Below are 18,927 nucleotides of genomic sequence, written 5' to 3' on the forward strand. Positions count from 1 at the left end.
TAAAAAAAATAATTTAATTAATTAATTTTTTTTTCTATTTTGTAGGTTTCATCTCTGATTCTTGGACATTGGATAGGTGAGTTTCGTTTTGAATAACACTCAAAACTATTTTTTTTAAAAAAAATAATTTAATTAATCTTTTTTTCTATTTTTGTAGGTTTGGCTCAAGTTTTTGGTGTTAGATAGGTGAGTTTCGAATGATTTTTTTTTATTTTGTAGGTTTTCGCTTCGGTTCTTGGGTATTGGATAGGTGAATTTCATTTCGAACAACACTTTGAAACTTTATTTTTTTTTTAAAAAAAAAATAATTTAATTTATCAATTTTTTTCTATTTTGTAGGTTTTAGCTCTGGTTCTTGGGCATTGGATAGGTGAGTTTCGTTTCAAATAAACCCTTCGAAACTATTTTTTTTAAAAAAAATAATTTAATTAATTAATCTTTTTTTCTATTTTGTAGGTTTTGGCTCCAGTTCTTGGTGTTAGATAGGTGAGTTTCGAATAACACTTTGAAACTTTATTATTTTTAAAAAAAAAATTTAATAAATTTTTTTTTTCTATTTTGTAGATTTTGCTTCAGTTCTTGGGTGTTGGATAGGTAAGTTTCATTTTGAACAACACTTCGAAACTATTTTATTTTAAAAAAATTTAATTTATTAATTTTTTTATGGACAGGTTGAATATCATCTTGCTTACGAACTTGATAAAGTAACTTATATGTTGGAAGTGCATGAATTCATTGATGCGTTTGCTATAGACCATTGTCCATTGTGTAGATTAAAACGTGATAGATAAGGATGTAGACTATACGGGTGATGAATAATAGAATGGGTTATATATACAGTCAAAGCTCGTTATAGTGAATCTCGTTATAGTGAACATTAAGTAAAATCGCGTTATAGTGACCTATTGATTTTTTTTCCTTATAATTAATTTTTCTCGATATAGTGAATTTTCTTAATAAATCTCGTTATAGTGAAAAAAAGGGAAAAAATTACATAGTGGAATGGAAAGTTCACTATAACGAGCTTTGACTGTATACTACTAGTGAATAGTACATTTAATAAGCAAATAATTTACATTTAGATTACAAACATAAAACGGATGGGCTCATTTTTCCGTATATTTAACATTTAAAATACATATATAAAATGGTTAATTATTAGACATCTATATAACCATTATTTATCAATTATTTACTATTACATTTTACGGACAATTAATTTTTATAGGGATATTGGAGCCTTTAATGCTACTGATATTAAAAAGGTTTTGACTTCAATTGATCCAGAGAAAATGTGGCTATAGTATCAGATGCTGAGGCAGCTATGCAAATGGCAAGAAGATTAATTACTGAAAAGTACCCTTATATTTTATCTATACGTTGCATGGCACACCATTTAAATCTAATAACAAGTGATATTATCAAATTGGGTTTTGCAAAAAATATATTAAAAAATGCCAATCTATTGTAACTTTTTTTAAAACATCATATTGTGCAGTAAATATCTTCAAAATAATATTATTCAAACTTTAACAAAAGGAGGTGGTCTTAAAATATCAGTAAAAAACAAGATGGTCTACTGCATGGGATTGTTTTGACTCAATTATCTGTTTAGAAAATAATCTCAAGAATGTAAGTTAACAAATAATGATACATTTAACAATAAACTAAAAATTAATTAATTATTTAATTAATTATAATTTAGGTTCTTGAAACTAGGGATGGCAATGTTTATGGTCATAACCGGTCATGACCGGTTAATAACTGTGACCAATATCGGTTGGTCAAAGGCTTTGACCAACCATTTAACTGACCATTTTTGACTGACCATTTGACTGACTGTTTAACTGACCATTTAAATGATTGTTAACTGACCATTTAATCAAACCTATTCATTTAACACTTTTTTTATAAACTTAATCAATAAAAAAAGTTGGTTAACATTTTTGTTAGCAGGTTTAATCAAAAAAAAATACTTTTTAACGTTTTTTCTTAATTAAATTCACTAAAAAAATGGTTAAACAGTCAGTTAAATGGTCAGAAAAATGGTCAGCCAAAATGGTCAATTGGTCAAAGACCCATAACCGGTTATGACCAACTGATAACCGACCATGACTGACCATTGCCATCCCTACTTGAAACTCAACCTGAAATTGTTATTAATGCAATTGCAATAAAAATATTCTTCAAAATCGCCAATTTTTTCAAAATATTGAACAACTTCAAGCAATTCTTGCACCTGCTAAAAAAGCAATTCAAGCTGTTGAAGCTAATTCAAGTAATATGGCTTTAATTTTTTTGGAATTAATTCAAGATGGCAGTTGCAATTAGACTAATTTAAATTATCTTTGATCTGAATTTCAAAAAAAAATTGTATTAATATATTTAATAAATGTTGGGCACAGTTTGATACTGATATATATCTTGTTGACTTTTTTTTTCATTAAAACATAGGGGTAAAGTTGGTTATTATTTTGTTTAATTTTACTAATTATATATGATATGTTTATTATTCATATTTTTCACATTAGAAAAGAAATTTCAAGACAGTACATTCCATTAACAGCTATAATAATTTGGTCAAAGGTAATAAAGAAAATTGCAGAATTTTATTATTACTACTTCGGTCATATAGTGATGGTGAGCCGCCTTATGATATGGAATATACTGATGATTATGATATACCTGAACTTTGGTAGTCAACATGTCAACAGCCAAATAATTATATCCAGAAATTAGCTTTAAAGTTATTTGCTATTACTCCTCATTAAGCTGCATGCAAATGAGCCTTTTCAGTATTAAATTGGATGATAGAAAAGCAGAGAACAAGATGTTATATAATTTTTTAATAATAATAATAATAATACAATATTATATTAATAATTTTATCTTTTTTAGGTTAGATATTGATCAAATTCAATCTATGGCCCAGATGCACTTGTACTACATCACAAATGCAAAAACAGAGTTAAAATTTTCTAGTAGTGGTTTAAATGAAAATGAGCTTGAAACTGCATTACAAGAAATTACTGCAGCTATGATTAATAACAATGATCTTTTCATTGATGATGATGATGATGATACTGTTTCAGATAATGAAAGTATTAATTTGAATGAAGATAATACTAATAGTGATTTAATTATGGAAAATACTATGAAATTAGATAAATTTAATGAACTAAATAGGGATAATTCAAATTCAGATATTTTGGACCAACGACCTGATGAATCTATATATTATGAGGATTCAAATATTGATTTTGAAGCAATATTTGATGAGGAATCAGAAATAAATCAGTAGATGATGTTATGAAGGATAATTTACATTATAATTGGCAAATAAACATTATAATTATTAGTAAATGAACATTAATTATATTTAGTAAATAAACATTAATTATATTTAGTTAATCAGCATTAATTATATTTAGTTGATAAACATTATATTTTACATACAAATAAACATTATATTTAGCAAATAAAGAAATAATTAGAAAAAAATCATTTTCTGTTTTAATTGTTTTTTGATAACATGTAATACATAATCTATATCTTCTACAAATAAATTTAAAATTATAATAAAGAATAAATGAAGTTATTTTTCATTTCCTAAAAATGAATTTCAGAGAAAAGCAGTATGAGAAATTATTGGAGTAGAGGATAGTCAAGATAGAAAAAAACTTAAAAAACAATAAAACTAATTTAGATAATGCTATTCAAAGGCTGTTGGATCAACAAGAAGCCAGGCAAATGAAATCTGAAAAAGGAGAGAAGAGCAAGGAGCAGAATTGCTTCAAATGAAGCAGCCCTGTAAAAAATCTGATCCGTGTTTTATCTTTCCATATTTTTTCCGTGAATGTATCATTTTAATGGAATTTATAGCCTTAAATTATGGAAATTTTCATCTCGCTAACACGGATATCCGTGAATGTATCATTTTCACGGAATTTTTACGGAAGACACGGAGAAATAATGGAAATATTCGGATAAAAATTTTTTATAGGGCAGTCAAGCATCAAAATGATTTTATGCTGTTTAATTTATTACAAATTGTTTAAGTACTTTGAGTTCTTTGCATAGAGAATTAAATGGGGTATGTAAAATTAAATTCTAATTTAGAATTCTCCAATTTTGCTTGATACATTACATATTATAATACATTGCGTATACACATTACACATTATACGTTACAAGTTATATGTTATACAATTTTAATTACAGATAATTTACCTCAGTTCTTTGCACCTCCTACTCCTTTTCCATAAATTAATAATAAATTTTTAATAATGATTTTTTTTATTGAATAATTTGTTTGTTAAATATTTTCTTAATAATTAACGCTATACAATTCTTTTATAATTATCCCGTAAAGATCGTCACGTTATCAAATATCAAATGTGATGTACTATAGTTACACAAGATTCCATTTATGATAAGAACGACAATTAAATGCTATTTTTTTTTTGAAATTCAAAGAAAGCTCATTCGGGATAAGAGGTATAAGCTTTTTATGGCAAAAATCAGAATGATGAATAATAAGACAATGTTGTGTTAGTGAAAGGACCATTCATAAATTTTACAAGAAAATCTCTAGTGTGAAGAAATTTTATTGAAGGTAACGTTCAAGACATACATATTTTATTTTTTTATTTTTAAGGAAAAAAAGAAAATTATAATTTATAGGTTGTAACGAGTATACTGTAATATCTACTAAACTTATTCATAGTTTCCATAAGTTGCGAATTTTCAAAAATTAAGATTATTAATTAGTATTATCTCCGTTTTTAAAATGGTGTGGGCAGATTTGTTTGTGATTATATATTCGAATACCATATACCTTCATCCAGTTTTCATCCACGTTTTGGTTTTCTTTTTTTCTTATTCAAATATATTATTTTGAAGACGGCGATAAACTAAATAAACGTGAATTAATCAATAAAAATTTTTCCGATCAAGAATTTTTTTTTTTTAAAATAAAATATTAAGAATAAATAATGATTTCATCGTAGAAGCATTAATTTAAAAAATTATATATAATAAATAATCAAGAAATTCTGGATGTTAACTTTATTATTAGTATATTTTAACCAATACGTTCTATCAATGAAAATTATTACAGTATCTGGTTTTGTAAAACTTTTTATTTTAAAAAATAATCTATTACGGTAACTTTTAAAATTGATTCGGTCAAAAGAAAAGAATTATAAGAAAATCAGTTAATAAAAAAAAAACCCTTTTAAGAATTTTTGTAATTCGGGATTAAAGAGTTAATTATTATTATTATAGTTGTTATTATCTATTAATACTTTTATGATATTAGTTTTAATGTTATTACTGTACTTATTATAATAAATTATTTGAATTTCAATAATTACATGGTTTAATGAATAAAAAAAAAAATATTTAGCAGACATTGTCTAATATTATGATACTGAAAATATTTAAGGTATATGAGAACTTAAAAAATTAAATCATAGCATAATTTATATAAGCAATATAAAAATTACATCTAACGCTAATTATTGTCAATATCAAAGAATACATGGTATTACAATAAAAACAGTTGATATAACAAATTTTGATGCTCGATATATAAATATCAATACTAGCTACTTATTGTGAAATTAGTTAACAATTTTAGTAAAATGGTCATTAAGGAACGAATTTATCGTCGTTTTCAAAATAGTGTACGCAGTTTATTTGTGATTGTCCAGTTTTTGTTCGGTTTTCGGCTTTCTTTTTTTTATTCAAATTTAACTGCGTACATCATTTTGAAAACGGCGATAAATCGCAAAATAATTGTTCCTGTATTTGGGATTCAGTCCCATTCCTACTTGATGAAATTAGTAATTAAGAACATGTTTACCCTATGTAAAAATCTACAAATTGACAATTTGACTAGGCTTCAAGATATTAAACCAGCAGAAATTAAATTTGGTTAAATGATAATTGATAAATATTATTGATACGGTCTAATTGAGTTTTCTGTATGAAAATTTTATTTTTTTTTTATTTATATATTACTGCGGATTTTATCAGTGTTGTGAAGTGATATTAAATGACACAAATGACATTAGTGACATGTCACGTATCATTATGTCATTTCAGTGAGTAAATGACAATATTATGTCATTTGAAATTATGTCATGTGAGCTGTAATGCCGGCCAAAATTATTTAATATAATAAATCTTTATTATAGCGTATTATTTAATAAAAGTAAAAATTACTTAATCACAAATTCACAATTTATTATTAAAACATATTAACTGGAGCTTCTAAAGTCTCATTAAACAAATCAAGTAACTTCCATTTAGCCAATGGATTATCTGCTGGATGAATACTTTGTCCACCTATTTCAAATTCATATGTTTCTTCGCCTATAACTTCTGTATTATTTATATTAATTTCTGCATTAACCATTTTAATCCAATCTTCAATTATTTTAGTCCATTGTTCAGAATTAATATTATCACTATTATTAGTTTTTTCAAAGGTATCATTAACATTACATTCATCAATAACAGAAGTTTCTTCTAGTTCTTCAGTATCACTATCGTTAAAAGCATTAAATGTGAACTCATTATCATTTGTGTCTTCTTCATCTGATTGGTATTCTTGGATTGGTTCAGCAATATGTAATCGTTTATATTGTCGTTCAGAAATTTCTATATCATCACGTTTTCTTTTACATAATATATCACTTCGCAATTGAGCCATAGCCAAAACTTTCTTATGCTACAAAATTAAAAATGTATAATCTTTTGTTAATGTGATTTTGCATAATATAAATTTTGGTAAAATACACTTACATGTAATTTATTTCGGCGGGTTGAATGTAAAAAACCCATATTTGACCAAAGACGTTCCACTGAAGCTGCATTAACGCAGATCCCAAAAAGATGTAAAGCTAATTTTGAGAGTTCAGGTGCCAATCCTTTGGCAGATTCCCAGAAATCAATAATATTTTCTTCAAACTGATTATAAGTTTCAGAATTAAAAGGAAAAAGCTCACGTTGATATGATAAATAATCACGAAGGATTCTTTTTGGTGTTTCATTAAACCATGCTTGATAGTAATATATAAGCCATTGTCCAAAATGTGTATAAGAAATATTTTTAGCAGAAGAATTAAATTTTGAAACTCGATATTTTGGATGAAGAACAATTGAAAGTAATAGTAATGGCTGTTCCCACTGTGCCCAGCGTGATTCTAATCTTGCTATCATGCAATTACCAAATTCTACGTTTTTGTGAGAAGAAAATATTTTAATTATCCAACCAAAGCAGTGTGCAATTTCATATAGGCGCGCAATATCCTTTTGTAATTTATTTAATGCGCTGCATATTGGTAATAATAAATTTTGAAGTTCAAATAGTTGGATCCAAAATTCTGGATCATTAATAATTTCAATTATGTCTGAAGGGAGACATTTGTTTTCATTATTTGAATTAGTTCTATAACGTTGACGAGATACTCCAGCTCGAGAAGTACTTGGAGTTCCAATACGTTCAGGAGAGCATTTTGTTATTAAAGTCTAAAAAAATTAATAAAACAGGTATAAAAATTTTATTTATTGATTTATTGAGCAACTTGCCAAAATTATAATTCTCACCTTTAATGCTGCTTCTGTTTTTAAAATACTGTGAAAACAAAAGTAGTAACTATTCCAGCGTGTTTCCCCTGGAGTTATCAATGCTATTGTTTGACCATAGCATGAAGTTTGTTCATTTCTTAACAATCCAGTGAAATAAGGAGAGGAGTGAAAATAACTAACAATACGAACTGCATTTTTTGATACTTGCTTGTATTGAAGTGATTCTTTAAAAATATCTCCTACAACCAAATTCATCTGATGGGCCATACAAGGTAAAAATACCTTACTTGGATATTCTACTCTTAATTGACGTCTAAAAAAGCAAAAAATTAAGATTTTATTAATAATATTCTATACCATAAAATATATAATATAAAATTGTACTCACCTTGCTGCAGCATATTCTCCAGCTGAATCAGAAACAAAACAATTGATTTTTATTTGTTTCAATTCGGCATTATTCATCAAATTTTTAATTAACATTTTAACATCTTCAGTTTTAGATCGTTGATCACTAATATCCTTAGCTCCCCAAATTAGTGTTTTACCAGATGAAGTAATAAGTACAACCCCAAAAAGATGTTCTTGTTTAACATTTGTCCAGCCGTCAAAAGCTGCAGTAACACCAATTGCATCACCTTTTGCCTGCTCTACAATTGATATAGATAGTTGGTTTGCAGATTTAGAAAGAATACGATTACTGATGGCATGACGTCCTGGAAGTTTCAATGCTGGAGCAATAAATCTAAAAACTTCTTGTGTTTCTTTATTTTCCAGAAATGTAAATGATAAACCATTTGATACCATCATTAGTAATACCAGATTTTCAAAATGAGGAATGTCTTTCTTAGAAAATGGCCGGGATACATATCCTGATAAGGTTGATTGTTTAATAATTGAATTAGATGGTGCAGCAGTTGTAGATTTATCAGTTTCCATCTCACTTTCATTTATTATTGCTTGTGTTTTATTTTTTTTCTCATCTTCAGGTACTTTACGTGATAAAATTTCTTCTCTTTCACTCTCATGATATTCATGAGCAAAATTTTCACATTTTTTCAGATGATTACGGCATAATAATGCTTTATTAGATACGAAACATTCAGGTTTAGAAATAGCAATAGGTAAAGTATGTTTTCTTATACAAGAAAAACACACTGCTTTTTTATTTGCTTTAGGATTATCTGGTGTACATAAATAAAAAAATTCACGAAAATTATGCTTTTCTTTCATTTTAATTTTATACAAACTCGTATATATTGAAATAAGAAATTTGTTATGAAAAATAATGACGAAACGCGAGAATCACAAAAAAGATCGATAAATCTTAGATTTAACAAACAAATAATAATAAATTGTTAAATTTCCAGATTAAATAAATATCACACACTTGTCATTCCATTTTTGGATATCATCAATTTTAAGTTATGCTTTTTGGAGTTTCGATCAACAAGTTATTATGAAATGTGCCACTAAATAGATTAATCATCATAATGACAATCATAAATGATATTGTCACTTAGAAATGACATATGTCATTTTGTCATTTGTCATTTGCAAATGACATTTTTTTTAAATGACATAATTTCTTATATCATTTCAATGTCATTTAAGGTCATTTGAAATTTGGTCAAATGACAATGTCATTTAACATCACTGGATTTTATTGATATTTTTTATAATCGAGCGTTGTTTACGCAATCCACTCTATCACGTGTCTATTAAAATACGTTATTTTCTTCACTACATTATTTATTTTTCTTTTTAGGATAATTTAAGATAGGATTGTTTGGAACAATAGATAGGTTTCATTTTTTTTGCTTTTTTTTACGCTTTTCTTTTTTTTATGATGATCTTTTTTTTGTGATTCTTTCCATCATTATCATGGGTTTTCATGATCGGGATTCATTTTATTATTATTTTATATGTTCTTATTAAAAAATTCAATGATGAATAAAATTCGAAAATTATAAATATTCTCAATCTATAAGAAAAATGATTTTTTTTAAACATAAATTTATCATTAAAATTGACCAATCAAATTTCAAGGTATATCACGTTAACGGTTTATATCAAACCCGTAATAAATTTTATTTATTTTTTTTTTAGAAAAAAAAAAGGAATGAATTACAAATATTTGTAAAAAGAAAAATAATTTTAAAAATTACATATAATCTTTAAGAAAATGTTTTGAAATAGTTGAAATATCAGAAAAATTAATATTTCTTATTGAAGGTTCAACAAGTGCAGGAAGTAATATCAAATTAATAATTAATAATAAAAACCATTTTAAAAATTTTTCAATAATCATATCCTTATTTTTACTATTAAATATAGCTTCCCATAAGATAAATATTACACCATGAGCCATAAAGAAAAAGAATTGTTCACCTGTCCAAATATTAAAATTTGCAATTATAATATATTCATGTAATAAAGCACTAACACCAAAAGCACCTAATACACCCATAATATTTGAAATTTTCCTTGAAAATATTGGTATAAATAAATTTTTAACAGGTAAATAACCTAATTCTTTAAAACTTTCATTAAGCAATAATTGCCAACGAGTAGACCAAAAATCACGAGGACTTGATGAAATAAATGGTACACTAAATAAATGTTTAGTGTTAAATAGGAATGTAATAAGCCATTCTTTTATAGAAACATAAACAGAAGGAGTAAGGATACCATATTGAATTAAAATAGATTTGCGATCATTTTTCTCTGATGTGAAATGAAAGATGAAACGAAGGACGATCGCAGCAATGATAGTAATAATATCATAATTTAATGAAAGCCATAAATATATTACTCCAAGGAAATTCAAATATAATCTTAATGAAGAAATTGTAAAAGGAGGAATTCCACTAGTAAAAAATTCTATTAAACGAATTTGATAAGCTTTTTTTGGAATTTCTGTTTTGTAATTGGCTGAAATTAAAAGTGTAAAAATACAAAATTCAAAAATTAAGTATTTTGCAATGAAAATTAATGAACGATTGATTAATTTTTTGTTAATTTGTGAAGTTGTGGGTGATTTAATAATCAAGGGATTTTCTTTTTCATTTGAATTTTTTGATACGGGAGGAATTATATAAGAATTAAAACGCCAATTGAATAATGTTGAGATGTATGATTTAAATTCTTTCTTTTGATCCAAATTTTTTTGATCTAAATACAGTCTATTAAATTTTAAGAATAATAACATTTTTACACCCAAAAACATAGTAATAGCTACAAAATTATTTTGAAGTGAAGTAGGATAACCTTTTTCACGGTAACTTATTGGAATTGAAATAACTAAAAGTGCTAAGGATAATAATGTGTAAAAACGTTTCCTTGTTTGAATTGGTTCGAATGTAAGCGATATAAATAATAATATTGGGGTAAAAAATACTGAAGAATAAACTGAATTAGGTAATTTTGGTGGAAATTCTTTCCATGTTGATAAAGGTGAATTAATGATGAAATTTAATGTATGAGCGATTGTTATTGACAATGGTATATAGATCAGATTTGATTTTGTAAAAATTTTTGATTGAGAATCTAATGACATTTTAGTAATTTTATTGATGCTATTTGCTATTTGTCTATTTTTATATATTGAAAAAAATTACTAATGATTATAATGATTATGCTTTCTAAGTTATGTTTGTATGTGAAGAAAATGCAAAAAAATGCAAAGTAATTATAATGTATGATGAAAAATATATGAGATTTTATATGTGAATCTATTTATCTATTTTAATGAATTGCTTGTTGGAAAAAACCTCTTTGAATTCCATCGCTCTATATATACTTTTTTTTTCTTATTTTTCGGAGTATTAAAATGCTATTTATAGAACAATGAAAATCATTATTATAATGATGGTATTACGATAGACAAGAAAGTTTACTAAAAAAGGGGAAAAGGTAAAAATAGAATATTGTATGACAAATATAAGGCTTAGATTTACATTGGCGTTCCGCAGAAATTTCTTGGTGTAAATAAATTTCTTCGATAGAGCATTATATAATCATACTCATTCACAAATAACGAAATAACGTAGAATCAAAGAATGAAAAAAAATTTCTATTATGCGGAGAGTTTACTACGAAACGAATTTTCAATACAATAAGACGTCACATAAATTTGTACTTCGGTTTTTTAAATTTTGAATTTTTGGATTTTCGATATTTTATTTTAAAATAAGAAATAGAAGTGATACTAGTTTTCGTTTAGTTAATTTTTTACGACAAAACTTAATTTTTTTAATAGTAATAATAAAACAAATTTATAAAGGGAAATTTGATTCTTCTTATCCCGGAGTCAATTATTTTATAAATTCCTTTTAGAGAATCTATTCAACTTAATTAGATATCAAGACAAAGAACATACAGCAGCTATGTTTTATATAATTGATTTCTTTTTCTTTTTAGTTTATTATAATTATTATTAGTTTATAATTATAAATAAATAATTAGTTTTTAATTTTTAAAATAAAAAAAAAGGCGATTTTTTGATTTTATATATGTAAATATATAAAAGGCAATTTGATATTCGATATAGTTTTCCTTTTTAGATTAGAAAGAATTTTTTGAATTTTTTTTTATAATGATATGTATATAAAAGGAATTTGATTTCTTATTATTCGATTTTTTAGTTTGAAGTTTGCTACGTCAATTTTTATTCCAAATAAATAAAATTTGGTTTTTTTTTTACTTTTTCAAAATTTAAAAAAAATTGATTTTTTTTCAAAAAAAAAAAAATAAAATATAAATAAAATAAAATAAAAAATTTTTGAAATTTTTTTTTATATTTACATATTTTTCTTTTTTGATAGTTTTAATTTTAATGTAATATTAAATGTAAATGTAATAACTAGCAGAAATCTTAATTATTATGTAATTGATTTAATTAATTAAAAAATTTTTTAATAATGAATAAATTTATTAATACTGTAATAATATTAAAATAACGAATTAAACTTAATTTATTTCAATATAAAAACATTTAAATAATTATCAAATACTATCGGATTATTTTATAGTATAGAAATTCTAGCGTTTCTTACGTTTCTTAGTAACAAATTTTTCATACTTATTAATTAAATATACTATTTATTTGATTAATTTGATTATTTTAATTTAAAAAATAAAAAATAAAATAATTTAAAAAAATAAAAAGAATTAATTATAGCCAATCAAAAATAGATAAGTTTTTCGTTAAGTATTAGATCGTCATGTAGTACGATCATTTTGACGTCTCACTCGTCTCAGTCGTCTCACGTTGACAATTTTTTTTTTAAATAAATATATCATTTTACTTAATATTCATATTTAAAAAATGTTAACCTAATTAAAGTTTGTTTTTCCGAAATCTAATTATTATACAAAATTTTGTATCGAAATGAATAATCAATAAATAGTTCCAAGGAAACTTGTATAATAAAAAATTGTAACTTATTTACCAAATACATTAAAAGATGAGTTAGTAGTTTCCATTTTTATTATCAATTAAGTGAAGTGAATTTATCCTCACGAAAAGAGTTAGATCAAAAAGTGGAAAATGATTTCCATTTTCATTTTTGAATTTTTTCAAGAAAACTTCATTCTTACGAAAAAAGAAAAAAAAAACAATTTAGATCAAAAATGGAAGGTAATTTCCATTTCTAATGAAAAAAAGTGGGTTTACATATTAAATCAGAAAAAAGGACACTCTTCTTTTGACATAGCATAATGTTTAATAATATTTCATACTTGTAATCAAACTATTTAGCATTAATTATATTACAAATAAAATACATGATCTATTATAGCGAAAGTAAGTAAAATGTAGTATCTTAATAGTTTATTTTATTAAATAATAATATTAAAAGTGCATAAAAATAACTTTATAACATTTTCTTGCTAAATAAAAATTTATTCTAGGGTAGCGTGAATTTAGTTAATATAAATTTGTATAACTATACTTTCACAGGTAAAATAGCTTTTTTTTAATCAATATTTTTTTTATTTTTATTTTAACATATAGACTGCAACGGGAGTGCTACAAATTTTGTAGTTGAACGCTTTACAAAAATTTTTTTAATCAATAAATAATATTACCGAAAATAATCGTCCGAATCATGTGCGCAGATCATGTGTAACCTGGCAACAAATCCGGCTTTGTGATGTTGGAAATGGTTGGAAATCACGTGATACTATTTTTACAGACGTAATAAGATTTTTAGCACAAAAAATCCTTGCGTGTTTTTGCCAACATCTTACATGATCAATATCAATTTCAACCATTTTGAAAATATATATCATATATTCAACGAATAATCCTGATTACGGTTCTATAGTTTAGGGAATAAAATAATTGTTTTAGTTTCGACAGTTATACTAACTTACTACCTTAGAATTATTATGATACTAACAATTTATTTGTCTGATTTGAAATTTTACAATGAATTTTTTAGACACTTGGAAAAATATACAAATAAACGGCTGATATTCAAATTATGATTCAGTCCAGTTATATATTTTAATAGGAATTTTTATACATACTTAACAGAATAAAGCATAATATGGTACCATCTGTCTTATTTGAAAAGCTCATTTCAATTACTATGTAGACATATTATTAATAGGTTGTGATTTGATAATATCTAAAATTGGTGTAATAATTTCTTTATTTGTTTGGAGTATCCATAATTTAAACTTAACAATTCCATTACAGACTTTAGACAATATGCTTAAAAATTTAATAGTATTCTGCCATCTTATATCATACATTATTTCCACTTCTAAATATTTTAGATTTGCAATTCCTGAACTATAAGTCGTAACATTGGAAATATCTGGTAGGTTATAGCTTTCATGATCCAGGAAAATGACAAATTCTTTCATGTTTGATCTTGCTCTCATAAGCATATGATATATAACATCAATCAACTTTTGAATTATAAAGTATTGATCAACCATAGGAGGAAGCCAACTTAGTATTCTTATTACACAATAACAATGATCAAATTTTCTTACAAATGTTTCATATTCAAATAGAGGAGTCTGATGATTAATATTTATTCCGTAAGGGATTAATGAAGAAATTTCATCTTCATTAAGACACTTTAGTAAAGTATTTATTAACAACCCATTAGTACATGAATTTCCAAAAGGATTTCTCCAAATTATAGGAATAGAAAGTTTACAAAAATATCTATTTACAAATAGACATTTATGTAAAGTACTTCTATTAAGAAAGGAGAGTATATTATTAAAATTCTCTTCAGGTAATGGAGATAAAGGCATCTTAAGAAAAAGAAGAAAAGTAACAGAATTTTTAGAAGTAAAGAATTGTAAAAAAAAAAATTTGGAAAGAGTTATTTGAACTTAAAATATTTGGAAAATTACCCCTACTTTATACTATTTTAAGGCAACACCAGAGTTTATTCTTTTATCAAGAAAGGTATTTTTTTTTTTGATATTATCAATAGAGTATTCAGATGACTTTTAAAAAATAACATACTCAAAATAACTAGATGAGTTTTATTATGATCAAATATCATATCTAATAATCATATATAAACTGGAAACTGTATAGTACATAAACAAGTATGTGAAAATAACATGTGGCTTATTGATTGATACGGACGTTAGCGTTCGCTAACCGAGGAAGATTTCTTCGTTATTGATGGTATGTTATTTTACTTTACTTTTCGTTTTTTTTCCTCCTCCTATTTTCTTTTTTCCCGTTTTATTATTTTATTTTGTTACAATTGTATTTTATTTTCTCTATAACATTAATATTTTGATAATTTTTATAAATAATTGATCGCCGTTTTCAAAATGGTGCGACCTTTAATCATGTGGTGTCGTAATAAAAATTCTCAAATTTTTCGAATTTTTGCGAACTTTCTTAAAAAACACTGCGAATTTCTTTACAGTTACAAAATATAAGTCCTCGATTTACTAAAGTCTAAGTTTTGTAAGTGTAAAGCAGTTTTATTCCTTCGAATTTATCTCTTACTAAACGAATTTCCACAAATTTTCACGATCTCTTTCGAACTCTTTGTAAGGTTCATAGTTAATTCCTTTACAACAAGAAAATGTAAGTACTCTAGTTTCCTTTAGTTTAAAGTTTTATGAGCTGAAGTTTTAAGTCTTTAACTTTTAAAATAAATACTTTATTTTTATTCCAATTAAGTGTGATGTTTTAATATTTTATTAAAATTTAATCAATAAGATAAATAAACTAATTTTAACATCTTGTAAGTATCTAGATTTTAATTTTTAAATAGAAGAAATGTAGTAGTTATTTGCTTTTATATTTTTAAAGAATTTTTCGTTCTTTGTCACGTGATCAAAATTAAATTATGATTGGTCAAAGATGTTTAATGTTGCGCGAATTTGAAATTCGAATTGCTATTTTGAAGATTGCAACGGCGATTGTACTTTTTTTTGGGGGGCCAAAATAATCATCATAAGTCATATAAGCAACCAAATTAAATACTAATTTCCGACTAAATCCCGTGAGTATGATACATTTATGGAAATAACATGGAATAAAAAAACGGAATAAAGTTCTTATAGAAAACATAATAAATAACTTTTATTATTTAATTTATCAAGAATATAAATTTTTACTAATTATTTGATTTTAAACATTAAAATTTTTATTTTAAAAAAAAAAATGTAATTAAACATAATTTTTATTGATTTAATCAATCAAAAATAAGAAAACGCATTAAAATTAATTCCAGTTATTCAAGGACTTTTTTCACCATCTCAAAAAACAATAATGAGGAACTAGTAAGAGATGGAAAATAATTTTCATATTAAACATGTATTCTATATTATATATTGATAGATTTTCTATTCAATTTATAATTCCAAGCATAATACCAAGGATGTTGATTTGGTTCAATTGGAATAGTTCCATTACTTTTCAACTTATTAACCCAATGTTTAAGTGGTGTATCTCCATCACATATTAAAGTTGGTTTCAAACAATCCAAAACATATTTAAATAATAAATCACCAGTAATATCAGGGATTTCAAGTAAACTAGCAACATAATCAGCTGATTTAACTTTAATATTTATTGGTTCCCAAATATCTTCATCAACACTCCAGCGGTTCCAGGAAGCACTTGCACCAATTCCAAGTACAAATGTATGCTTAGAGACAAGTTTTGAAAATTTGCCACTGCGACTCTGATAAGGATGAATTTCCAATGGATCTTCAAATGAAATATCCACATTATCAATGTCAAACGAATCACTGAAATAAATGTGATTTGTGATTAGCATCAATTTATTTTAAAAATAATATAATTATTCTTGATAAATTAGAACGCATACCTGTCATCTTCATCTTTGTCTTCATCACTTAAAAAATTAAGTAATTGTTAAATGCTAAGTAAGAAATAAATAATATAATTATTCTTGATAAATTAGAACACATACCTGTCTTCATCTTCATTTCTCAATTATATTATGAGCAATTGATAATATATCTTTATCAAGGTTTGAAAGTCGAGGATAATTATCAATTGCAAATTGATGAAACCAGCCTTTGGTTAATTTAGTACAGATCCTAACAAGTGCCAATTTATAAGAATTTTCTTGATCTTTGGAGATCATTGGAATAAGATATCTTTCAAGTGCAATAACCATTGCTACTTCTTTTATACAATTAATTTTTGTTTGATAGTCAAGTTTTTCAAAAAGGGATTTTTTTATCAATGCTTTAGACTATATTATAATTATTTAATTAAACAATTAGTATTTAAATGAAATTTTAATTAAAATACATAATCATTATTTTCCTTTATGTAATTACCTGGCCATCCCTTAAACCTTGATAAATTGGATGATCACCATATTTTACAAGTTCATATAAATCCTCATGGGAAATACATTGTTGTACAAAAAGATTATCTTCATATTCCAAGAAATCATTATTGGACATATTTAAGTTGATATATGCATCTGATTTACCTTGTATAATTTCAGTTTCTTTAATACGAGTTTCTAATATAAGTTCAATTAACTCATCACGTTGTGGACTATATAGTGGTTGAATTATTGAAACTTTATCTTTATTATAATCTAATAAAATTCTCAACAAATGTAAATCTGAAATATTTTTATGAAAATCTGCTGGCCAATAAATTTGAGATGTTTTCAAAGCTTCAAGAATTTTCAATGGAGCAATAATACATAAGAAATTTGACAATAATGGAAGCATTATTTTATCTTCAATATTACGACATAATTCTAAAATCATTAGAGCACTCATTTTTGGGTGAACATCATTAAACCTTTCAAATTCAATTTCATTGATTTCATCATCATCTTGCATATCGTCATCTTGCATATCATCATCTTTCATATTATCTTCAGAATCTTCAGCATTAGATTTTTTATAATTATCTTCAAAAATGTCAAAATTGAATTCATTATCATCTTGCATATCATCAACTTTCTCATTATCTTCAGAATTATATTCAAAGATGGATTTCATGTTTCTGAGATCCACTTTCTCGGAGACAAGTTCAATATCAAAGCTAATAAGTTTTTTATCTGCTGTATATTGATCAATATACTTTCCAGCAAGTTTTAGTCCACCTCCTGGATAATAAATTAATTTTATATATTTAAAAGTAGCATTAGATTCTTTAACTTTATTAATAAATAAAGTTGTTTGTAAAGGAGTTGCCATCAAATCCCAATCATTAGGTTCACGAAAAGAAATAATATGCCATTTTGCAGCGCGTGAGCCAATAAGAACAGGATAATCTATAAGTGAATTGTTGTCTTCATTCTTGATTATATTATTTAAAATGATTAATATTTTCTTATAATTATCAGCAAGGATTTGAGGATTAGTCATTTTTTTTTTAATAAAAAATTAAAGGTTCAGAGTTGAAAAAAAAGTTATATCTGAAAAAAAATTATCTTATATATAAATATATATTATATTAATTGTTTTAAATATGAATCATTACTATAATAATATGATTTATTTTTAATCATCAAATACTTGTCATATAAACTTTATTTAGTCAGTACAAACATTACATCATGAAGATTAATTATATATTCTTGTCCAGAAATAATTGACCAGCTTTTATCTTTAAAAATTCAACTTTATTTTAAACCAAATGTGATTTACCCTGTTGCAATGCAATAAGTATTTCAATTAAATTTTTACACATTAAAATTTATTAATAATGATAAAATTTTGATATTTAATAAAGTAATATTATAGAAATAAAATTTTAGTCACTTGACATAACTCATTATTTTTGCAACACATTGTATTTTGATACTAAGGGAGAATAACCTTAGTATTTACTCA

General features: G+C 24.9%; 4 protein-coding genes across 4 annotated transcripts; 1 reads left to right on the top strand and 3 right to left on the bottom strand.

Annotated features, from left to right (window-relative positions):
• Positions 1-2,657: 2,657 nt before the first annotated feature.
• On the top strand, positions 2,658-3,301 carry OCT59_011857 (uncharacterized protein; the record flags this gene model as incomplete). Its single annotated transcript, XM_066134070.1, has 2 exons — positions 2,658-2,695; positions 2,899-3,301. The coding sequence occupies 2 exons, from the start codon at positions 2,658-2,660 to the stop codon at positions 3,299-3,301; spliced, it is 441 nt and encodes a 146-aa protein (XP_065989370.1).
• Positions 3,302-9,760: 6,459 nt separating this feature from the next.
• Positions 9,761-11,155, bottom strand: OCT59_011858 (uncharacterized protein; the record flags this gene model as incomplete). Its single annotated transcript, XM_025332204.2, has 1 exon — positions 9,761-11,155. One exon carries the CDS (start codon positions 11,153-11,155, stop codon positions 9,761-9,763), a length of 1,395 nt encoding a protein of 464 aa, XP_025175666.1.
• A 3,035-nt stretch (positions 11,156-14,190) lies between these two features.
• OCT59_011859 (uncharacterized protein) lies at positions 14,191-14,874 on the bottom strand (the record flags this gene model as incomplete). The annotated part of the gene is made up of 1 exon (XM_025326547.1): positions 14,191-14,874. The coding sequence occupies one exon, from the start codon at positions 14,872-14,874 to the stop codon at positions 14,191-14,193; it is 684 nt and encodes a 227-aa protein (XP_025175665.1).
• A 1,544-nt stretch (positions 14,875-16,418) lies between these two features.
• Positions 16,419-18,459, bottom strand: OCT59_011860 (uncharacterized protein; the record flags this gene model as incomplete). Its single annotated transcript, XM_066134072.1, has 5 exons — positions 16,419-16,845; positions 16,926-16,952; positions 17,031-17,040; positions 17,156-17,318; positions 17,407-18,459. 5 exons carry the CDS (start codon positions 18,457-18,459, stop codon positions 16,419-16,421), a joined length of 1,680 nt encoding a protein of 559 aa, XP_065989371.1.
• Positions 18,460-18,927: the final 468 nt, after the last annotated feature.

Source organism: Rhizophagus irregularis, chromosome 2, assembly GCF_026210795.1.
Source record: "Rhizophagus irregularis chromosome 2, complete sequence".
Taxonomy (NCBI): domain Eukaryota; kingdom Fungi; phylum Glomeromycota; class Glomeromycetes; order Glomerales; family Glomeraceae; genus Rhizophagus; species Rhizophagus irregularis.